The sequence below is a fragment of the Rutilus rutilus genome (assembly GCF_951802725.1).
Source record: "Rutilus rutilus genome assembly, chromosome: 19".
Taxonomy (NCBI): Eukaryota; Metazoa; Chordata; class Actinopteri; order Cypriniformes; family Leuciscidae; genus Rutilus; species Rutilus rutilus.
In genome coordinates this window covers 16813074-16838603 of record NC_140232.1, presented here as the reverse complement: position 1 = coordinate 16838603, position 25530 = coordinate 16813074, and the positions used below count along the sequence as shown (strand labels likewise).

The 25530-nt window shown below is 35.4% G+C and overlaps 2 protein-coding genes across 2 annotated transcripts; one reads left to right on the top strand and one right to left on the bottom strand.

Annotated features, from left to right (window-relative positions):
- The first annotated feature begins 2765 nt into the window (after nt 1-2765).
- On the top strand, nt 2766-9048 carry hpdb (4-hydroxyphenylpyruvate dioxygenase b). Its single transcript, XM_084390032.1, has 14 exons — nt 2766-2866; nt 2963-2989; nt 3192-3254; nt 3693-3797; nt 3928-3970; nt 4064-4146; nt 4461-4550; nt 5051-5154; nt 5276-5353; nt 6467-6629; nt 6713-6784; nt 6938-7060; nt 7236-7352; nt 7527-9048. The coding sequence occupies exons 1-14, from the start codon at nt 2864-2866 to the stop codon at nt 7635-7637; spliced, it is 1182 nt and encodes a 393-aa protein (XP_084246158.1). The 5' UTR covers nt 2766-2863; the 3' UTR covers nt 7638-9048.
- Nucleotides 9049-9138: 90 nt separating this feature from the next.
- setd1bb (SET domain containing 1B, histone lysine methyltransferase b) lies at nt 9139-24200 on the bottom strand (the record flags this gene model as incomplete). The annotated part of the gene is made up of 18 exons (XM_084390275.1): nt 9139-9464; nt 9608-9745; nt 9877-9996; nt 11083-11208; nt 11900-13389; nt 14435-14653; nt 15060-15452; nt 16172-16259; nt 16423-16607; nt 16802-16883; nt 17597-17752; nt 17863-18498; nt 18652-19995; nt 22021-22142; nt 22297-22561; nt 23611-23709; nt 23880-24022; nt 24158-24200. The coding sequence occupies 18 exons, from the start codon at nt 24198-24200 to the stop codon at nt 9291-9293; spliced, it is 5823 nt and encodes a 1940-aa protein (XP_084246401.1). The 3' UTR covers nt 9139-9290.
- Between the last annotated feature and the right edge of the window lie 1330 nt (nt 24201-25530).

The following is a 25530-nucleotide window of genomic DNA, read 5'->3' as shown; positions in this document are numbered from 1 at the left end:
TGAGCTGATCTCAACTGTGTGTGTTGGTTCATCATGTTCCTTCTTGCTCTTCTCCAGTTCCTTGATTTGGTTTACAACATCCATTATGCCCATGCGCTGATCCAAACCGGCCTGCGTCCTGATCTGACTCCTCACCAAAGAGAAGACTGAATGGATTCTAGCCTCCTTTTCTTTGCCTGTAACCGCCTCTGCTGCTTCATTCTTCTCCATTTCTTCATGAACAGCAGGATCATGTTCCTCAGCTTCAACCTGCATGTTCGTTTCCTCCTTCTCTCTGTCATCTCGGCTTCTCCTCTTTTGCAACCACTTCTGCACAATGGCTGGGTTTTCTGTTGTCTGCTCATTCATGATGCTCGGCTTTCTTTGATTTTTTCTTTACTTTTCTTCGCTCTTCATGCTTGTTTTATAATCTGTTTATAGCTTATTATCTCTTCGTTCTACTCTGATCTCTCTTATGACTTGTGCTGAGATCACATTGAGCTAAGAGAGACCAACGGCGCTGTATTTCCCCTGAGAACTGTATCTGTCCAATCAGCGTCGGCTACAGACTGTCACTGTTCTCTCGAGAAACATACCTCATGTGCATCAACATCTTTCCCCTAAACGCTCACATATGCTCATTTGCATTTCAGCTACTGCCAGTCTACAGCTCAAATACCTGCTCTCAGTAGATTTGTACTTCTGAGAACACATAAGAGTTTCACACTTACATCAGATGGATTCATAGTAACAGTAGCACTGTGATCACAAATCAGTAAAGAGTTACTTTATTTCCAAACAGAAAACTGATGTAAATACTTATGAGAGCTCCTCATAATATGCTGAATTTATAATAAACATTATATATATATATATACAGTACCAGTCAAAAGTTTGGAAACACTACTATTTTTAATGCTTTTGAAAGAAGTCTCTTATGCTCATCAAGCCTGCAGTAAAAAACAACAACAAAAAAAACAGTAATATTATGAAATATTATTACAATTTAAAATAATGGTTCTCTTTTTTAATATACTTTAAAATGTAATTTATTTTTGTGATGCAAAGCTGAATTTTCATCAGCAAGTACTCCAGTCTTTGGTGTCTTAATATCCTTCAGAAATCATTCTAATATGCTGATTTATGATCAATGTTGGAAACAGTTGTGCTGCTTAATATTTTTTTATAACCTGAGATACTTTTTTCAGGATTATTTGATGAATAAAAAGTTAAAAAGAACTGTATTTATTTAGAATAGAAATCTTTTGTAACAATATACACTACCGTTCAAAAGTTTGGGAACAATAACTATTTTTTTTTAAAGAAATTAGTACTTTAATTCAACAATAATGCGTTAAATTGATCAAAGGTGATGGTAACGATTTATATTGTTAGAAATGTTTTTATTTTGAATAAATGCTGTTTTTATGAATAAATGCTGTTAACGTTTTACTCATCAATGAATCCTGAAAAAAGTATTCCAAAAAAATATATTAAACAGCACAACTGTTTCCATCATTGATAATAACTGAGTATCAAATCATCATATTAGAATGATTTCTGAAGGATCATAAGACACCAAAGACTGGAGTACTTGCTGATGAAAATTCAGCTTTGCATCACAAAAATAAATTACATTTTAAAGTATATTTAAAAAGAGAACCATTATTTTAAATTGTAATAATATTTCATAATATTACGTTTTTTTTTTTTTTTTTTTTTTTTTAACTGCAGGCTTGATGAGCATAAGAGACTTCTTTCAAAAGCATTAAAAATAGTAGTGTTTCCAAACTTTTGACTGGTACTGTATATATATATATATAAAGCAAATTATTTAATGTTTTAGTTATTTGCATTTACACTTTTATCCAAAGCCACTTATAAAAGTAATAATTATAAGTTACATCACACCTGATGTGACTGTCCTCAGCATCAACATTGTCACTGCTAATGAAGTCCCCAGTCGGTTATAAGCATTTTGCTATTTAAAAGGGGGGAGCGGGGGCTGTTACACTAAACGTTATGTCTACCATCATGATGCATTTATTAGAAGGGGAGTGACAGAGAGGAGTTAGAATTTTCTGTGTCAGTATGACAATGCAGTTCTTTAAAATCGCCCTACATTAATTGTTTCCATACTGAAATGTAACTAGCTATAAATTAATTTATAATTATTATTATTATTATTATTTTAACTTTCAAATGAAATAGGCTACGAATGCACATTAAAAAAATGGGAATTAATAGTAAGTTTAACCTAACTTTTACAATTCTACCTCGGAGAGAAAAACATGCATCAATCTTCATGACTCCTGAACTAAATCGTTTCACATTCACTCGCACTGAAAACTACAAACGCAACTCAATAGCCAATAGGGTTGAAGGACCGTGTTCCTCCTCTTTTGCATGGAGACAAACATCTAAAGTTTCAAAAAACAAAACCTCACTCAAAAACCGCAGCAAGTCTTTTAAAACGGACAGAAATCCAAAGATCGATTATTCTGTTGTACACTTGACTGGTTTTGTATTTTTAGAGTTAGATGTTTACATTCGACTTGCTGCATAGACTGCATAGTTTTAAAACCATAATAATTATATATAAAAAAATAAATTAAAAAAAAGATATATATTATATGAAATATTATATATTTCATTATAAAGTATGTTATATTATATATTATAATAGTTTATCAATCTGTCTAGCAAAATAGTGGCTTATTTCAACAGCAGAGCATCTTGCAGTGCCGCTCTCGTCCTCTATGGGCGGAGTTTCACACACACACACACAGCACTACAAATTCACATCTGGAGCATCTGCACTCACCACATCACCTCATTTCTGACTCTGACCCAAGAAGAAGGTGTCTGCAAGAACCACTAAAAGATGGTAAAAAACTTGATTTTTAAGATTTTGATGCATTTGATTTGCTAACTGACCAAACAATTCAAACAAGCCTAAAATTTCTCATTTCTTTTTCTACAGACATCCTACACTGACAAAGGTGAAAAGGTATGATAGCATTATACATGCATGCTTTAAGAAATATGTCCCCTTTCTCAATGTACTGATATTTTACTGCATGCTGAACTTTGTCCTGATTCTGATTTTACTTGTAGGCTACATCATTATACTCTTCAGACTTCAGATTAATTCTGCTTATAGAATAGAAGGTTAGTACATCACAGTCGTTTCTGCTTTTATGTGTCAACAGCACGAGCAGGGCAGGTTTGTCTGCTTCGACCACATCACTTTCTGGGTTGGAAATGCCAAACAGGTAATTCTTTAACACTATAAGTTTGTAGATTTAGTTTGTTTCTGAATATTAGAGGAGGTGTCCAGTAGGGAGATGCTATTGGCTCTTTTCAGGGGTGGAGGCAATAAGCTTGCAGAGGCAGAGACCACCATCCTCCACTCACTAATTTCTTCCATATTGAGACTTTTTTACTGATTTCCCCAGTAGATGGAGCCATTATCATACTACACATGTTGAAAAAACAAAAACAAAAGATGTATAGTTTCTCTTTGAAGATTGTGAATGTTCAAAATGTATATATGCTGATATAGATATATGAACAGTTTATTTTAAATTCACATAGCTATTATCCTTTTATTACCCATATTCTTTTAACTTTATTTTCTGTGATGAATTTGTTCAGATCTCCCCATCTTGTCATTTTCTCTGTTTTCCTCTCTGTGCTGTGATGCATCTCAGGCGGCATCTTATTACTGTAATAAACTGGGGTTTGAGCCCTTGGCATATCGTGGGCTGGAGACAGGCAGTCGTGATGTTGTGTCTCACGCGGTGAAACAGGGGAAGGTGAGAGTCAGGTTGTGTCCATCCTCTTCATTCCTTATGCATTGTGAAGCCTGGCCTGTTTGATCTGCTTTGGTCAGAATTTTTAAAAGCCTCATAGAAGTGTTCGCTGATCAGTGTTTTCTATACCCAGATTGTTTATGTCTTCACCTCTGCCTTGAATCCTGGTAATAAAGGTAAGACTGATAAATGAGTATTACCGTTTTTGGTGTTTGATTATCTTTAAAACCACATCCCGTACTGTATAATCTGTCCTTTTCCTTGAACAGAGATAGGAGATCACCTGGTGAAACATGGAGATGGTGTTAAAGATGTAGCTTTTACTGTAGAGAACTGTGACTTCCTGGTAGAGGTAAATGCTCACTGTAAAAAATCAATACGTTTTGACAACATATGTTTTTACATTGCTTTAACTCATCAAAATAAGTTAAGCAATTTGCAAAAAAAAAAAAAAGAGTTAAGCAACACATTTTTTAAGTCAGTTACATTTTTGGTGAAATGATTTAAATATCCAAGTTGATTGTACTTAAAAATTTAAGGCAGCAACTTTTTTTTTTCTTTTTTTTTTTAGTGCTGATGGTTTTCTCTCATGTTCTTTCTGTTAAAAAAACACCTGGGCATAATTTGCAGTAATCACCTATTGGTTTATTAATTTTTTTCTTGCAGAAAGCAAGAGAACGAGGTGCCATTATCGTTGAAGAGTCTCATGTTGTGGAGGACAAGTTTGGCTCTGTGAAGCTGGCAGTACTTCAGACAGTATGTATAATCTCATGTGTTTATATAAGTTTAAAAAATAAATTAATACTTTTATTGAGCAAGGATGCATTAAATTGGCCAAAAGTTACAGTGAAGACATTTATAATTTTACAATTGATTTATATTTCAAATAAATGCTAGTCCTTTGAACTTTCTATTCATCAAATAATCCTGAAAAAAGGTTTCACGATTTCCACAAAACTATTAAGCAGCACAACATTGATAATAATTATAAAATGTTTATTGAGCACCAAATCAGCATATTAGAATGATTTCTGAAGGATCATGCAAGACTAGAAGTAATGATGCTGAAAATTCAGCTTTGCCATCACATAGATTGATTACATTTCCGTTATTTTAAATTGTAATTATATTTCACAGTATTCTTGTTTTACTGTATATTTGATCAAATTATGTAGTGTGTGTGCATATACTGTACATACATTTAAATCTTTCAACTTTTTGTCCCACTTCCGCTCTGATTCCTCTTATTGTTTTAGTATGGAGACACCACTCATACTCTTATAGAGCGGACAGGATATAATGGGCTCTTCCTCCCAGGATTCCATGCTCCTCTGTTCTGTGACCCTTTCTTGGCAAAACTGTGAGTGTGTTTATGTGTCCTTGTCTTCTTATATAAGAGGTCCATATCTCCGATCATGCCTGGATGGATTGTTATATCATTGTCCTTTTCTTTGTCTCTTAACGTGATTGTTCTTTCACAGGCCAAGCGGGAAGCTGGACTTCATTGACCATGTGGTTGGAAATCAGTCAGACAATGAGATGGTGCCAATAGTAGATTGGTAAAAAACCTTTCTAAACACATTGTTGAACTTATTTCAGCTGCGTAATTGTGAACAGGCAGACAGCATCAGACCTCTGAGCCAGGGTTGTCAAGACTGAAAAGCACAAAAGAAGTCACGAGGGGAATTAGCTTAGAACATCGCAAGTCTTTGGGGGGAAACTCCCTATCCGTCCCATCCAGTCAGAATACAACGAGAGCCCTTCCCCAGTGATCAGCAGTGTGTCTCCATGGTGAGGATGGAGTAAAGACAGAAAGGAAAGATCAGAAGAGACTCAGAGAGAACAGACAGAGACAGCAGATGGGGTGGTTGCATTTCAGTCTGTGGTAGTGGACGACTGAATATTATGCAAGAAAACTCCTTAGTAAGTATGACTCAGCAAAATTACTTTTCAAAAGATCTGAGACACCATCTGGAGACAGTTAGATACAGAGGGGAGGGGGAAAAGAGGGTGTTGAGGGGTGGGAATAGAAGAATTATCTAAACCAGACCCCATCCCATCATGTCCAGCTCTTGTTAAAACACTGCACAAATAAAACCAAACTCATTTTTTTCTTGATTTCCAGTGCAAACATCTTAACATTCTTAAATCAAGATAGATTTACTTGAGAAGCAAAATGACATATAAGATACTAAAAATAGTTTATGCTTAAAACAAAATAAAAAAAAGTGTTGCTTTTTGTAACTCTTTTAAATTGAATACATTTTTAAGAAAACAAGACTTAATATTTTAAGTCATTTTCCATCTCAATTAAATGTATTTTGAGATAAGATAAAAAAAAAAAAATATATATATATATATATTTGTAATGGAAAAACAAGACACAAATATTAAGTAAGAAAATCTGTGAAGATAGATTCATTATAAAACAAAATATCTAATTTTGTTTTTAAAATGAAAATGCATTTGTTTCTAAAGAAAGATAATGCATCCCACAAATAGGCCTAAAAACCTCATATGACTTCTTTAACCTTATATGACTTCTCCAAAAGTATTTATAATCATTTGGCAGATCATAAATTGTGACTTGCGTTTTTTTTTTTTTTTTTTTTTTAATGCTTTTCACATCAGGATCACTGTGTTAAACTGACCTGTAATGCATTCGTATGAAGGTATCAGAGGAACCTGCTGTTCCACAGATTCTGGTCTGTAGACGACAAGCAGTTACAGACTGAATACAGTGCGCTGCGCTCCATAGTGGTGGCCAACTATGAAGAAACTGTGAAAATGCCGATCAATGAACCAGCCATGGGAAAGCGCAAGTCCCAGATCCAGGCATGTATTACAGACATGACATCTACTTTCATCTATCCATCCATGCATCCATCCATTCATTTGACTATCTTTTCTCCTTTTAGGAGTATGTTGAGTACTATGGTGGCCCAGGGGTTCAACACATTGCCATGAACACCTCTGACATCATTACAGCAGTGAGTAAAAAAAGCTTTTCATCCAAGGTTTTACAACATTGATACAGAGATCAAATACATTTGTAGAGTGAAAAGGGTTGGAATTGTTCTTTGTGAAAGCTGAAAAGGTTTACTTTAGGTATGTATATTGCATTGACAAGGATATGTTTTCAGATCCGTAACCTAAAGGAACGTGGAATGGAGTTCATGTCAGTGCCTGACACTTATTACCAGCAGCTCAAGGAGAATCTGAAGCTTTCCAAAGTCAAAATTGTTGAGGACATGAGCATACTGGAGGTACAATACAGTAATCAAAGTGTTTATCAGCTTACTATCAGAAAAGTGAAACAATGCAGAGTTGAAAATGTAAATATGTTATTTTGGTTGAAGGAAATGCAGCAAAGAGTTATTGGCCACCTGATTTAACAGGTCTGAAGCAGAATGTGAAAATAATGTGGCATTGTTTATACAGGAACTTAAAATCTTGGTGGATTATGATGACAACGGCTACTTGCTCCAGATCTTCACTAAACCAGTACAGGACAGACCCACCGTGTTTCTAGAGGTCATCCAGAGACACAACCATCAAGTAAGACTGCTATTATAAATCTCAGAATATAGCAAATATTTCAGAAATCATTTCAGAACATACATTCATATTTAAATTTGCAATGAATTGATCAAATCTACTGTTCGGAAATGTCTCCTAAATGTGTAGATATGTGGTAGTGCATTAATAACAGAAAATCCTCTACTTTTTCAGGGGTTTGGTGCTGGAAATTTCAAATCTTTGTTTGAGGCTATTGAAGCTGACCAGAATGCCAGAGGAAACCTCACCATCCTTACACCCAATGGCACATCCGAGAAACTCTGAATAGGCTATTCATAGTAAATGCATGGTAGCCTACATATTGAAATATGCACAGCACAATTTGCTTTGATGTTTTTCAAGTATGGGTCATTATATATGTACCCACGTGTTTCTTTGCAAACAGACACTTTTGACCCTGTGTGGAAAGAAATGGAATCATGAACATTTCCACAGTATCACCACATCTCAAATTATGTTTTATGTTTACCAGCATACTGTGGTGGAAATAAATGATGGCCTAGTGGAAATTAGATTTTTTGTAATGAAATGTCCTTTGTCTTGCCAAGGCTAATTTCATTGTTAGCATTTTATGTATCACCTCACTGATGCATAATTTGACAAAATTACAGCTTGATTGGAAATGAAGCAAAAAAAAAAAAAAAAAAAAGTTTCATGAAAATAGCCTACCTTGATTTTTCTTTGTTTCACGTCTTATTTTTCGTCTCGAATTCTTAACTGACTGCCTCCTTGGAAAAGAAGCACACTAGCCTAAAAACTTTTTGGCCAACATATTGTGGTGGAAATAACACCGAAGAAGGGGCCCAATCTTTGCGCATTTTTGAAGCATAAAACAAAAACTAAAAGTAGTGAAATTAATTCAAAAACATATCATTTTTGTCTTTACAAAAATAGTAATCTCACTATTACTTAATAGTGTAATCTTTTACACTATTCTTTGTAATATTTAGTTGAGACTATTTAGTCTCAATCTTTGACTAAATAGTCAATAAAGTTTGATAGTAGGCAGAAAATAAAAACATTTATTTGGAAAAATACACGTTTTTATTTTAATTTATATTTCACAATAAAACTCATGAAAGCATATTTAACTTGAATCCAATCCAAACCTTCCAACAATAAACATGATGAAAACTAAATTTAACCAGTGTTAAAGTTAACCTAAATTTAACCAGAGCCTGTTTCTCTGAACATTTTCCAAATCTACACATGCAGAATATAAAATCTGAGTTTCTGGAGATGACATTAACTGCTCGTGTATTTTCATGTTAAACTGTCATTGAAAAATGTCTGCGAAGGTCAGGAATATGTTATGTCCTAAAAGACTGCCCTAGTGAAAAATAAATATACTAAAATGTATTTGAAATACATTTATTTTATGTTAAGTATACTACATATACATTCACATATTTATGTACTTAATATAAATACCCTGCATACCCTGTACTTTTAGTGTACTAAATTGGTATACTTTAAGTCTGCTAAATTGGAACAACTAATTTTGTACTTAATGCACTTCAGTTATCCAGAAATAGTGCTGAGGTCCAACTAAAGATATATTTAAGAATATTTGATTTTGTATTTGATACTTTAGATACTTTAAATATCTTACATTTAAAGACTGATATTATACAGAGATCATACTATCACTAATAGTGATGTTAAATCACATTTTAGGCTTAATATTAAGAAATGTGCATTGTGCAATAAAGAAGTACTCAAAATAAAGTTGAATTATAATATTCATATCAGTAAGTCTCAAGCGATATGTCAGTGAATATGTTAATGGATTTGTAGTATACTTAGTATGAAATAAATGTATTTTAAATACAGGAGTTTGTTCTTAAAAAATAAGTTCATGTACAGTCTGAAACTTGTTTACTGCTAATACTTTGAAATTGTGAGAATAGTCCTTGTCTAGTTGAGGGTTCCTCTACAGTTCTCTGCAGCACACAGGCAGGGGATCTTCTCATCCTCAATAGGGAATTTGTAATCGTAAGTGATCTCTTCATTTACACCAATAGGTTGCCGAGAGTAGATGACTATCTTCTTCTGAGCTTCTACAGCGATGACTTTGGCATAGCAGTTCGGCTATGGAAGGAAAAACACATAAATGAAACCAGTAAGCACAAAATGTTCAAAATGGAAATGAATTAAATTCATAGCAAACACTACACAACAAAAGGAAACAATTCTTAGGTATACTTACAATGTATTATGAATTAATGACTTACATTGCAACTGTGATTGATGAATCTTGCCAGGTTACCGCACTTGGTTGCATCAATTATTGTGTCCTGGTCTACCCGGAAAAGATAGCTGCTTCCAATACCCTCGTTTTCATAGCGCCTTTCACGCATGTCTGCTATCACCTAAAGACAGGATTTGGGATATGATAATAATATACAAAATTTACTGCTTGAAAAAGGCCGTCACTGATGTTTATACTCAGAAATGACTGCTGAAATCTTAAAAATTTTCTTTTGTGTATTGTGTATCTCACCTGCCGAATGCTCTGGCCTACATATTCAATTATCATTTCATCTGCAGCAATAGGTTCCTCTGCAAACAGCCCCCAGTCATGAATACGACTCTTGCCAAAACGCAGCCTTTTCTTACGGAACTGTAAAGAGGGAAATATATTTGTGCTCCATGTGGACCATACTGAAAAATGCAAAACCGGTCTGTTGTGGACTCTTAAGGCCCATTCACAACAAGAACGATAACTATAAAGACAACTATAAGGATAACTATATTAGTGTCCACACCAATGCACAATATTGTTCTGCACAGCAAAAAAAAAAACTGTATTTCTCTGTATTTTTTCCTTGTTTTCCAGTACAGATAAAAACATTTACATGAGAAGCAAAATTACATGAAAGTATCATTCCTCTGAGTCATTTTTGGCGTAGTTGTGGTGTGGACTACCGTATCCACATTGAATTAGAACGATTATTAAAATTTTATAATTATTGTATATGGAATCTTGTTTCCGCCAGTTAAAAAAAAAAAAGGTAATTGTGAATTGTGATCTCGCAATTCTGACTTTTTCTCAGAATTGCGTGATATAAACTTGCAATTGTGAGTTATAAAGTCAGGATAGCGTAATATAAAGTCACAATTGCGAGTTATAAAGTCAGAATTGTGAGATATAAATGAACAATTCTGAGAAAAAAAGTCACTTTTTAACTTTATAAGTTGCAATTGCTAGTTTATATTTCACAAAATGTTAGAAAAGAAGTCGAAATTGCAAGTTATAAAGTCTGAATTGCGAGATATAGACATGTTTTGCGAGTTTATATCAAAAATCTGACTTTATTATTTGCAGTTGTGAGTTTATATCATGCAATTCTGACATCATAACTCACAATTGCGAGTTCATATCTCGCAATTCTGACTTTATTTCTTGCAATTCTGACTTTATCTCTTGCAATCCTGACTTAATAACTCGCAATTGTGAGTTTGTATCACCTAATTCAGAGAAAACATTCAGAATTGCACGATGTAAAACTTGCAATTTTGAGAAAAAGGTTGCAATTATCTTTAAATTGTTTTATTAAGTGGTGGAAACAAGCTTCCATAATTGTTATAGTTATCACCCCATTGGTGTGAACACACCTTTAAAATAATAATAATAGGTTTTAGTGTTTCTGGAGGCTCTAGCATCTCATATGCTGTGTTATGCTGTTGTTGGGACAGCTGGCCTCACCTTGAGCTGGTTGAATTTGAGGAGGTCACTGTCACAGCTGAATGAGGACAACAGACGACGCTGTTCCGCTCTGAGTTCAGAACCTGATCTGGATGAAGATGGAATCTGAGATGGCACACTCTTTCCCTGCATAGATCAGAACATAATTCTCAAATTACAGTCAATTACTTTTAAACATGCAAGTACTTTTAAACTTGGTCTTGGGTTTTATACTGACACCCACTGGTGTGGATGCATGAAGGTTTTGACTAACTTTGTCAAATTGCACAACACACCTGGTTATGTCTCTACATTCTGGCCATGGTAAAATAAAACAGCCTTTTCTAGGTCATTGATATAGTCTTCATTTAATCCCTCAATATATTCAATTATATCCCTATATAAAACAAAGTTATACCCCTCAAAGTAAAAATTACTTAGTGCACCTTTAAATCACTTCATGCAAAAGCACACAGAGAAACACATGAAGCAGAGAAATAACAGAGGGATGAAGTCTTTAAACATGTTTACAACTGAGTCAAATAAATGTTTTTCTTTCCAAAGTTATTTTTGTATAATTTATATACTATTATAGTATTTATTAATATTTAGATATTTTAATTTTCAGTTTAATTTTAACTAAAGTTAAAGTTATTTTACTATTTATTAATACTTAATTTTAACTAAAATATTAACTAAAATACTTTGTTTTTTTTATTAGTTTTAGTTTTTTTTATATAGCTTTAATTTATCGTTTTTCAGCCCATTATATTTCAAAACTTAAATGAGTTTTAATGATTTTAGTTTTAGTTAACAATAACAACAGTTTCTTTCTCACCTGATTTTCTACAACAACCTCATCACAGAGATATCGCAGCTTTTCCCTCTTGCTGATGAAGTAATATCCCTCACTACGAGCACAACCTGTCATGTGATTCCTGACCCCATCCAGCCATCTTCCTGGACAGTCATCAGGACTGCTGGTTGGTGCAGCAGAGTCAAGGAACAAACAACAGAGCAATGTGCATTTGGAAAATAAATTTGACACAATATTGCATGACACAATCCACTGGACACAAATTACATTATCAAGTATTTTGACTATGACGTGTATTATGTGTTTAAGGATATGAGGATGTGGGATCCAGCGTGTTCTCCTCAACCAATCACATTCTTTATCCTGCACCACAAGCCTCTCATAGCTGGCCTTCAGGTGCCTGATCTCCTCCTCATTCACTCCTTTAGTCCACACAGCATGGACGACCAACTTCTCTCTTCTCTCAGAGCGTGGAGAGAAGATGAGGTGACGTCTGGATGATGATTCTCTCCATTTTCTCCATAAACATGACGACTCCTGAACCCTTTGATTCTCATTTAGTTTACGTTTGTCATCAAGCAAACGCTTCTGTCTGTGAGCTTCTGGCAGTGTTTGTTCTGTCCTGATATCTGAAACACAATCCAAATGCCCCAAAACCTGATTTGAAGAAGATTTTGTTGTCAAATTGTTCACTTGTATGGACGAATGAGTATTTATATTTGGGCATTGTCTTCTCCTTTGTAATTCAATCATTCGTTTCCTCATTTTAAGCCGCGCTCGTCGCCTTCTCAAGCGCGCCGAGTCCAAACACTCTGTTTGACGTGAGGGGATATGGCGGTTATGAGGTTCATGACCATTATCTATACTAAAATTGTTAGTTTGTGCATCTGACTGTGTAAAACCAGAGTTGTGATGATGGAGTCCATTAGCCCACAGCTCTCTATGCTGAACGTTTCTCTCTCCGTGGTTTAGAACAGGTGGAGATGGAGACATGTCTCTCCCTGGAGTCCTCGGGATCATGCTGTCAGCACATGGAGACAGAATGGAGTTAGAGGGGCTTCCCATTCTTAGTAAAGCCTCTTGCAGTAATCCCGCTGGTGTTATTCCCTCAGAGTGATAAACGTGGGCAGGACCACTGAAGCAGCCTGGTGTTTTTGGTGTTTCCTCATATGCTGGGTATAAGAAAGAGAGAGGAGGACAGTGGAAAAGGGGCGAGGAGGGAAGTTCCTGGATGCCTCTGGGAGAGGGAGGAGGTGGTAATGGTGTAGGAGGTCCTGGAGGTAGAATATGACCCTCAGCCTCCTCCATTTCCAGACATCCACCAGGTGTGTGTGGCAGCTCCAACTCCTCAACTGCAGGAGGAGAAAATCTACGCCCAAGCTCCATTTCAGGGTCACTATCAGACAAGGATCCAGTAGGTGTGATGGGTCTAAGGTTCTCAGAATCCTCCAGTGTTTCTGTAATGACTCTCTGGTCCTCTGAATCTGTAGAATATTGTGTCTCCAAATCATCTGAAAGCAGAAAGATCCATGAATTCTGGAACTAACAACTATTTGATCTGGTGATTATTTATTTGATTAGTCTGATATTCCAAATATACAAATTGTCGCTGTTGGGCAGAAACCTTGTCCCCCCCATACATCATTACTATTGGTCACCTTTTACATCTGTCTGTGGGTTATGCAAATATTTAACCAATGAAAAGTATTAAAAAGAGTTTGTGACTAATCCTCGTAACTCCATTAGATCCTCAAACTGTCGGTAAACCCTCAAAACTCTACCCAGCCTCTATCGCGAATGAAGTGCTGCGCATATTTTGGACCGTCTCTGCTTGTTTGCAATGCAAGGGTAAATAATGAACTGGTTCTTTGAATAAGCAGAGCATTTTTACTCAAGAAACACTATATATTTTGTACATAAAGGCTAATGTTTTAAGCTTTTGAGGAGAGGAGAAGAGTGTCTTAGTCTAGCATTTGTCTTTGAGACATTGCCAATACTATCTTAAATAGCCTTAAAAAAGCACTTTGTCTTTAATAACATGAGATTTTGTCCAAATGGCCCACATAGCTAACATTAAACTTTATAAACTGTAAAACGTAATGCGATGCACTTACTTTCTCAGATGCAGACGTTCTAATGACGGACAAAACACGCATGTCCGAAATTTGCTGATCAAAACCCTCTTAACTTAATTTGAGCTTGATTTTGGTCAAATGTTAATAATATTATGACACATGCAAGTGTCGGACCATACATAAAGCCACAATATCAACTTTGACAATACTGTGTTTAATTATTTAAAAAATACCGTTTTTTCATTTTCAGGTTTTTTTTTTTTTTTATGCGAACCACACTTTTAGGGCTTTGTGTTCACACTTGAGTTTACAAGAACTAACAAACCTTTACAGTAACCATAAATTAATTTAAATCCCTCCACTTGAGTTTGCATAGGGCACATCTCCACTGTTTTTGACCAATTCAGTATAAAATAATAATAATAATTGTGATTTTTATTGTAATTATTATTGAAGGTGATTTCTGATCAGTGAACCTTACCTGACAGTCCTCTGTATGTAGGAGACGGTGGGCTTGGCAGCTCTGACTCCTGCTCTGAGAAGAATATCACTGGGTCTGGGAGCTTAAATTTGTTTGTTAAACAGTGTTTAACTGGGTCCTGTAAGGTGTATCTGAGAGGCTCAGATAGTTTCAGACCTTGCATGTACACTCTTACACTCAGTTCCTCTTCTGGATCCTCTGATCTCCTTGGATTTAAATCTGCAAGAGCAGAAGCACAAATCACATTTCAAATGACATGAATTACAAATTGCATCAACACTGATGATATAGACATTTCTTAAATGTTCTGCTACACCAACTGAGGTCAGAAAACTATCTCTGACATACAGTAACTACAAGAAATTAAGAATTCTCAGAAAGAGAATACTGAATTTATACTGAATTAATGTAAACTTCAAATAATAAACCACTAGTATTAGAGTGGATATTTTTTATTACTAAATGTCCAGTTCAAATTTAGTTATGACCTAGAATCTCTAAAAAAAATATCAATATACAGATAAAAAAAAGTATGTCTTTGTTATGCATGATGGTTTTGTTTTCATTTTGGAAACATGGAGGTTGATTTGTGCTTTATGTGAAAATAGAAAATCAATAAACTAACCAAACAAGTCATGGTCCACAGCACTTTCAACTGAATCTGGAGCAGAAGGGGTCACAGGAGGGCCGAGATCTTCTTCACAGTGTGTGAAAGACAAGTAAAATGGAGTGTGAATCATCTCTTGGTTTTCCTTATTATCCTCATCTGAAGAAATCCATATCTCTTCTTCTATTCTCCTGTCCTCATGTAGAGTTTCAGGAAAAGATCTTTCACCATCCAACTGATCTTCCTCCCCAGAAGAAAGACTGTCTGAGGAGTCGTCGCTTCTGTCGTCTGAGGAGTCAATAACAGATGGAGAAAAAGCTGAGGAGTCCGAGACAGTTCTGGGAGAGACTAAGGAGTCGTATCCTTGGCTTTTAGAAGCAGACGAGTTTGAACTTGTATGGCTGATGGTATCTGGAGGATAAAAAGAGGACTATAAGTTGTCATACATGATATAGAAAATATAATTATTTTAAAATGGTTAAATATTATATATGTAAATATAATATATACAAACACTACCGTATGAAAGTTTGGGGTCAGTAAAAATGTATCATGTTTTTGAAAGAAGTATCTTAAGCTTGCCAAGGCTGCATTTATTTGATGAAAAATACAGTAAAAACAGTAATACTATTACATATTAAACTAACTGTTTTCTATTTTAATGTAATTTATTCCTGTGATGGCAAAGCTGAATTTTCAGCATCATTACTCCAGTCTTCAGTGTCACATGATCCTTCAGAAATCATTCTAATATGACCATTTGCGGCTCAATAAACATTTCTTATTATCATAATGTTGAAAACAGTTGTGCTGCTTAATATTTTTGTGGAAACCATGGTAAGTTTTTTTTTATTCTTTGATGAATAGGAAGTTCAACAGATCAGCATTTATTTGAAATATATTTATTGTGTAACATTATAAAGATCTCTACTGTCAATGTTGATATTTTTAGCATCCTTGCTGGATAAAAAAGCATTAATTTCTTTCTTTTTTAACGTACTGCCTCAAACATTTCAGTGGTAGTGTTTTATATTTGTATGTAAATTAAATATTATATTATATACATTATTATATATAATATATAATTAAAATAATTATTTTATATAATAATTAACAGATTTCAATGAAACCTGAATCTGAGTAATCTTCATCCTCTATTACACAGGCATCACTCTTCTTCTCTTTATGTACTTCATCAGCTTTCATCTCATCAACCTCCTGAAAAACACAATAGACACCAAACATGTTCATTAATGGCAGGGGTCAATTATCAACTCTCCTAAATACAGTGTTATCTCCCAAGCAAACATCACAATTTCTGCTCAAAAATCAATATTTCTTTTTATACGTGCATCTGTATTTCAAATAAGTGAAACAGTACCTGAGCAGACACGTCAACTTCCTTAGATTCTGGATCCTCCACCTTCACAGAATTCTCTTCATCTTCTTCCTCCTCACTTTCTAACACCATTGGCCTGGAATGCCTGCGTTTCACCATGGTCTCTTCACTGGCATTTTTGGTCATGTCCTCTCCAACATTATCTAGGGCTGTTTGCTGCTCTAACTCTTTAAGAAATAAATGTTGACCATATTTTTTTCAGTGTACAAGATCTACTTAAACTTTATACTGTGAGATAGAAATTCACAATTTAAAGATATGTCACATTGAAATAAAGTCTAACATTTCCATAGTTAGATCCTTTTTCCACACTCAAAAAGGTTTTTCTAACTCCATGTGAAAAAGCCAATGCCAAACTGACCTTCTTCCTCAGTTTGTTCAAGACCAGGAGAAGGACAGATCCTTTTACCATCAGTGGAGTCCTGACCTAATGGATCCTTCCTTTTTAACTGAGCATAATGGAAAAAATAATGAAATCACTTAATGATTCTCAATCAGGCAGCCTCAGCAAACTTCGAGGGGGCCTCAAGAAGACTTACAATTATATAATATAAGACAAAGCAATCCCTAAAGACAACTGAAAATCAAATTCTAAATACTTCTTATTTAAATTCACCCCTCCAACAACCCCAACACCTATTTTTTTCTTTTTCTTTCTTTGAAGAAGCATGGCTCCCAGGATCTTGAAAAACCTGGATAAACAAGGTAGCCTTATTTTTGAACTTATGATTTCTAGATTTGGAAAGGTTAGGTAAATTAATCAAATTGTGTAAATCCATGGTAATTGTTATAATGTAAATTCATTTTTGTAGTCAAGCTGTAAAATATTTTATTGGGTAGAAACTGAATAAAAAATTATTTTACAAATTCCGCATATCACTGGAAAATTCATGGGGCTGTTGAATGTTTTTGTGGACAATGGGGGGCCTGGGTGTGAAAATTTTGGAGAACCACATCTTCATTATTCATTACAGTTATAAACCTCTGATAAATTTCCATTTCATTATAGGTGTTATTTTTTATCCCAAAATAATAGTGCAGGCAATACCAAAGTGATTAGCATGCATTGCTCTACAGAAAACATACTAACATACTAAAACATATATATATATATATATATATATATATATATACATATGAAGTACCATATTTGTACCTTAAATGATGGTAGTTTAATGGCACCTCGCAGACTCATTATTTTTCCTGTGCCCAATACAGAGCCTTCTCCCCGAGCAGTCATTCTCAAGCATTGCTCCATCGTTTTAAGCTTGATGCCTTTATTTCCTCCTGATTTAACAGATGGGGCAGATACCTGGTGGGGCACAACATGATATATATGAAAATAATGTTGCAATGGTAATGGAAGTATAGATCGACTCAACACAGTTCATCACTACAGTTGAAATAAGAAACAAATCCCACCTTAGCTGTCTGTTCTTTGTCATCCCACCACTGATCAAACGCTTTGTAGGCCACAATCTCAATCATCCTGCGATGTATGTCTTTCTTTACGATAGCCCGCAGCTCTGCAGCAACAACAGCTAGAACTCCATCTACTGTGGCCTTTTGGGGCAATTCTTTCATAGGGACGTACCCCGGTGGGGGCACTGAAGGGTCAAACCTGGGCATAGGGGGAGGAGGCCAAGGTGGTCTGAACCTTAACATGGTAGATGAACACCCAGCGGAAGGGTAAGGTGGGCGATGAGTCATGAAATTGAAAGGTGGGAATGAGGTTTGCCCATGTGTTATTCTAGTAGGGATAGGAAGAGGTATTGCACTACTCTGCCAGTTAGGTGATCTACAGACTTGCTTGATCTTTGGAGGAGGGTACAATGAACAAGAAGTCGGAAGAGTGTATCCAGGTAACAATGGAGAAGGGGGACCCAGTTTTGTTGTCATATTAGGAGGCACAAGGGAGGGGTAGTGAGCAGATGGTGGAATAAGGATTGGATGCGGGGGCATTTGAGGAATTGTAGGGGTTAAAGAGCTCCTGTTAGTGCAGATCACTGGTATACTAGATGGCTGATCTGAAGTATCTTCATCTTCTTTTAGGTTGACCTAGGGAAAAGATTAATATTGATGTAAATGCTTAGGGTTGTCTGCCATTCAGAATTTAATTGAGAATTCCTTTTATATTTTAAATCAATTCCAGAATTTGAACTAAGGCAGCAAACAAAAGTAGATGGCAGTCTAGTTCTATCAATCACTTACAGTAGTGCTAGAGGATATCTTGGACAAAGGCTTCTTGATTGATTGAAGTTCATGTTCATCTTTTGCCACATCACAGAGTGGAGTGAAACTCGCATCCTCAAGGCTTTCTCTTGGATGAGAGTATGTATTGAGATGGGAGCCTGTATTATTTGCACTAGATGATGTTTGGTCACAATTTAGGACAACATCTATGGAGCAAGAAGGAGAGTGGCTGGAATCATGCTCTTCAGTAGCAGTCTCTGAGTCTGAACTCTCTTGGTTCAAAAGGGGCAGAACTGGACTTCCAGCACTAAGAAGCATCTGGATGCGAGAGTCTAGGCTTTCAGGCTTTGATTCCGGAGCAGGAGATTCAGGAGAAGGACACTGCACTATGGGGTCTGAAAGATCTTCTGTGGTTTCAGAGGAAGGACACAGTTTTGGGGTATATGAGCAGGAAGATTGGGCTTGTGGTGGACAATAAGTTTGGTTCACCTCTTGAGTTTTGCAAGATACTTGGGAAGCAATTCCATTGAAAATATTTTCTGAGGCATTTGCATTTATCTGCATATCAGAATGAATGTGATGAACATCCACTCCAATAGCCTTTTGCGGCAATCTTTCTAAATTTGGAAGTGATGGTGGATCTTCAGCAACATATCTATTATTAACACTGAGGCCCTTGACTGAGCCAGTAAAGGTTTGGACTGTGAGCTTATCTGAATGTGATGGTGTGGTTGGACTTTCCAGAAATTTATTAAAAGGCACTTGATTGGCCATAGGTACAGAGCGGTGCTGACCTCCTCTGTATACAGGTCTATGTATATAGTGGTGTTGTGGTCTACGGTTGTATGCGTTTTGGTACTTGCTCTCGAGAGGTCTGACCCGGTGTCCTCCACGAACATGGTTACTAAGGTGATAGTTGCGTCTTGGAGTTCTTTGCCTATTCGAGAAGCTACTGTTTTGAGAGGGAGCTCCACCTAGCATCCAAAAGTTTTGCACAGCACCTTGAATAATGCTAGGTTTATTTGAGACTGGTTGAGTCAAATGACCAGACTGTTGCTGTGAAATGTTTGGGATGGATTGTTGAATAAAAGGGACATTGAAGGCACTGGTTGTCAGCACAGACTCATTTGGGGTCCTTTCACACTGAGGTGGTGTGCCTGGTCTACTGTGGGTCATAGAAGGCGTGCAAGGGGTATCTTGATATTGAGGGGTCTGCCAGAAGCTATTAGGTGTATCCTGATGCATGCTGGAGTAGGCAGTATCCATGGATAAAGGTGTAGAACAATCCAATGATGGAGAGCCATTACATATTGAGGATAATGATGATAGTGTGTACGACAGCTTCTTCAGTGGTTCACACTCCTGAAAGATTGAAAGAGATTTACAAGTGAACTAAAGCAATTTTAGACAAGTTGCAATATAAAAACCTGAATTTGCAATGGCAAATGCACTTTCTGTATACTTTGTGAGAATCTCTTCTCTAACCATTGTATGTCTCTTCTGATGTAACAGCAAAGTTTTAAACCATAAATGTTAAAGGTTAAAACCAATATAATATAATATAATATAATATAATATAATATAATATAATATAATATAATATAATATAATAACAAAAAGCCATCCCTCCACATATAGTAAATGTACTTAAGCCAGAGGGATTCAATTAAAGTTCAATTAAAGAGAGGTCAGGTCTCTATATTTCCTTCCCAGCAAAGGTATGGACTATGGACAATACTTTTTTGGAATTGTTATTTATACAGTATATATAACTACCCAGAGGCACTTTTTTTTTTTACAGAACGTGCACTTGTGTGTACTTGCAGTGTACCTACCTAAGAAAGTACTGGTTAATATAAGGTAACGACATGGGTTATGGTTAGGTTTAGGCGTTGGTTCAGGGTTAGTAATTATTACCCGGTTATATAGTATGTACATGGGGAACAGGACTGTAAAATAAAGTGCTACCATATTTCCACCTGGGCAGCAGTACTACTTTGTAAAAGAAAAATATCTAAAACAAAATAGTCATCAAAGATGAGGATATTTGTAACGTTTAGGCAAGGACAAAGACAGGTAAGAATCCAGTTGCAGCAGTATTTTTTGAAACCGAAAACAAAGATAATCCAAATACAGGATCAAAACCAGGAACAGGAGCAGGAACATGAAATATAATTAAAAGAGAAGGAACTCAGCAGCTTCACACAACATGCAAAAACAACAACCGACAAACCAAGACTGAAACACAGGGGTATTTATACACAGGAAGAAACAAGTTAACGAGGTAACGAGACACACCTGGGTAGACTAATCAACAGGGAAAACTACAAGGAACTACAACATGGCTCTCAAGACAGGAAGTAAAACAAAAATCCCAAAACCTACACAGAGAACATTTGACAATATTGGGTCCCAAGAGCCAAAGCAGTTTGAGTCTGAGAATAAAAAAAATATATATATTTCATCAGTTGAGCCGAATTGGATATGAATATTAAAAGGCAAGATCAGGTGTTGTATTAGGCTATTATTATTTTACATTTAGATACCCATGTATGGCAGGCCATATGACAGGAAAAATACTGTGTGGGTTCAGGGTTTTCCTCTTGGAGTCTGGACCATTTTTATATTTTACTAAAAACAAACAATGTACATAATAATCAAAACACTCTCATTATGAGCAGAAAACAAAGTTAACTAGTAATTCCAAAGTTTTAGTTGTCTTTCCTTGCCATCTACAAATAATGTTCCCAATTATAACATAGTTTTTATAAAATGTTCTTAGCATGCTAATTAATAGGCCTAATGCTAAATGTGGATTTAAAAAAAAAACATCTTGTCACAAACCTGATTTAAACGGTCAGAGCCATATACTGTATGACAGATAAAAATAACTATATTTACTGCATTCTCGTTTTATGAAGCGTTTTATCGAAAGTATCAAAAAAATAAATTGTTGATAAAATAACAGAGAGAGAGAAGCAATGCGCATGGAACGGAAAGGGCTTGAATGAAACGTGTTTGGCTTTAGATTAAAATATTAGATGAGCGTTTGTGGTGTGAACTGCTCCGTTGTTTTGATGCGCTGCCCACTTAATCTGTGGAAAAGTTTTTGTCTCACGGTCCGTTTGGAACCAAGCCGGGGTTCGGAACCGGACCGAGTTCCGCTATTTGAGGATTCCTGATTTAAGCGAACTATTTTACATCCCTTAAAGATAAATAAATATTTTTTTTTATTTGCTGAAATAACCGGTTTCAGCAAATGTGAAAAGAGATTAAATAATCACACATTTTTAAGGGTGCTGAAAGGTGAGATAGCCTATCACAGATTAATAGGGGCTTGAGAAAGGGGGTGAAAAAGAAAAGAAATGCCTATGGTCTTGTACTCACAGTGAAAGAGTCAGTGATGAAAGATGGTGACTGGGGTCCCCAGGCCTCTTCTCCAACAGGGAGAGTAAAAGGTGTATATAAACCACTAACAAGCATCTGGAAGTATCGGTTCCTCTTCACACCTAAAACCAGTCAGTCAATAAAGATCATGAATGATATAATGCATGCAAATGCAGTAAATGTGTCTGCATAGACATGTTTATGAAAACCTTTATTTGGAACTGATAAGGTAGTAAGAAAATAATTTAGAAGTAAGAGATGAAAAAATGTATTTACCTTTGGGGTCAAACTCCACATGAATGTTGTTTCCCATCACAGAAGTGTTGTGGAGGTTTTTTACTGCATTATTTGCTGCCTTCACAGATTCAAAAATGACCTTTGCTATTCCTAAATGCTTCTTATTTTTCGGGTTATATAAAACTTTCAAATCTTGAACCTCTCCAAAGTGTTTACACATTTCAGACAGGAATCCATCTCTAATGTTGTCATTAAGCCTTGCAAATGTCAACTCCTTCGGCGCTCCAACATAATGCTCATCAACCTAAAAAAGAGATTCATTGACATATTATGGCATTATTTTATAAATCCTAGGGTCCCTAAGGCAATGTAAAACAAGCATCAGATACACTCCTGCCCATTGTTTATTTGCATGAATTGTATTGTATTTTTATATAAACTGTTTTTGCTCTGGTCAAATTCATCCCAAACACAATGTTACAATACTTTATCACAATTCTACTTTGGATGATTTAGGTCAGAGAAACTAGATAGATTTAAATAGATTAAATATATTAAAATAGGTTAAATAGGAAAACAACAGGTTAGTTTAGCAATTATAAATAAAACAGTAGCCTAATACATAGAACATTTTAAAAAAAAATTCTCTTGGACTCCAAACATAAAGAATGTCAGTAGCCTATCAACAGAAAATAAGGGTTATACAAAAATGTAATATATGGCCATATATGTACTTATATTTTAAATAGCATGACATATATCTATACATATATTTGACTTACTGACTGAGAACACAATATATGCCTGCAACATATGAACATTTATGTGTCCAAACATGTGAAGAAAATATTTCAGTTCATCCATATATGATACCATATATCTGCATATATTACAGTATAGTATTGGTTTCTCGCATATATGGACAACATTAAGTATAAATATGTGACATACATATTTGTTTTCCACATATTTAATAAATGTATGTAAACATACATGCATGTGATACTGATGCATTTTTAAAGCTGTGGCATATGGTTATGGTACTTTGTGGATGTATTTGTCAAAAATGACAAAGAAAACACTGCATTATTAGAAGCATATTTGTATCCCTAATATAAGTGAAAGTATGTACTATGGAAATAAGTTTCATATATGTCTATGTGTTTTACATATATGAATTTTGCATATATTCTCATATAGGCAGCAGAGATACATGGGCACTGACATTATATATGTAATTTACATATATTTACATTACATTTCTGTATAATGTTTATCATTTTAAAAACGTTGCTTTTACTGTAGGCAAAACATTACACAATGCTTTAATTTGATGCTGTATCTAATACTAACCTTGAATTTGGGGACCAGGAGATCTGTTTCTTTGAATTTTGTCCAAAAACGAATAATTCTGGGATCTCGAACAACATCCACAGGGAAACATCCAGGATGCTGACAGACAACAATTTAGTAAGCTTCAATTGTACATTGAAAAATGCAACTAGACTGTATTTGATTTTAAAAAAATGACATAGGTCATTAAGTTTGATAACTAAGCATTATGTTAACGTTTATATAAATATTAGTAGCCTAGGCTATTGTTGTTCGCCTTGAAATCTCACCGGTGCGCTGAAGTGCTGTCCATCATATCGGTACAGTTTCTGACTTCCGCTGCTCAAATCCGGATCAATAATCAGTTTGTAACAACTCCAGTTTGGAGTTGTATCTTCCAGAGGATCAAAACTACCGGTTTTTAATAATGTATCTAAATTGGAGAATCACAGCACACGATGAAAAGGACTGTTTCTACACAACGGAAACTGTGGTTGAGTAGCCTACCGCATATATAGCCTAAGTAGGCCTACATTACCACATATTTTGATACACCTTTATTTCTTACCGTTATCTTTCCGTTGACCCTCCTTTTCGACGCTTTCGAACATGATTCGCAGTCATTGTACAATGTTAGTAAATTTCTCTTTATAGGACGCTGATTAAAAACGATATTTCCTGTAAATATCAGAAGGCTGTTGTCAGGAATACACTGTAGGTCTTACGTGTCCCCCAAGAGAAGCAGCACATCACTGCTGCACAACAGGTGGGAGGAACCTGCCGCCACACCCGCACTGTCATCAGGACAGATACAGAAAAAAAAAAAAAAAAAAAAAAAAGTCACTGTGGATCTGCAGAATCCTGCAACTGATGTTCAATATGAACAACACAAAATGTAACCAAGACACACAAATTCTAACGAAATCTGCTAGGGTAAATTATTGGATACAAATATTGCAATAATTATTAGGCCTGTTTGTTTGTTGGACACACGACTGTTCATATAATCTGTATAATAATAATAATATTGATAAACCTTTATATTTTTACATAGAGAGTTAGAACAACTTCTACCTCAGGAGGATTGTGGTCATGTGTGAAATTGATTTTGCTAATGTGATTTGGTAGCTGGGTAACGGTGTTAAATTACTTAATGTTACTACATTTGATCTACCAGTAAGGATAAAATCTCCTGGGATGGGGAAATGTGGGTACTTTCCAGCACAGTCACAACATGGCTAATACACTCTCCAAAAAGATGTTGTTGGAGGATGTAATGAATGGCCATGAAAATACTTTGACTGGCTGATTATAAAACAATGCACTGCATGACCATTCCCTTTTGGACCACATTTAGAATAACATAATTGTTACATATACTTTTTTGGATTTATTATGACTATGCCTAAACGCAAACAGAATTGTAACTTGATTCTTAGCCATGTAATTACAGATATAGGGCCAATTCTGAATTGTCCAAAATTGACCATGGCTGGACCATGTGATTGTTACGGAATGGCTGTGTCAATGAAGCACACGACGAAGGATGATTCCAGAAAATAGTATTTTAATCAAAACCCAATAAAGGAACAGGAAGAGAAACTCAAAAACAACCATCCAACAAAGACGACGACATGACAACTAGACAGAACAAGACTTAAATACACAGGTGATAGGGAGGAACTGATTTTCAAGATAATTGACATGCAGCTGAACCAAAAGAACTAATGAGGGTTACTATGGGAACAAATTAATGACAAAAAGATTATACAAAATAAACAAAAAGACATGTATAAGTGATGTTCATTGCTACAAACTCTGTCAATGTCTGTGCACAATTTTCATTTCATTTGGCCCTGCTGGTGTGTGCAGATTTGGCTACTATCTGACTGAAACCAAACTAAAACACACACACACACAAAAAAACTAAGGGGCCATTTA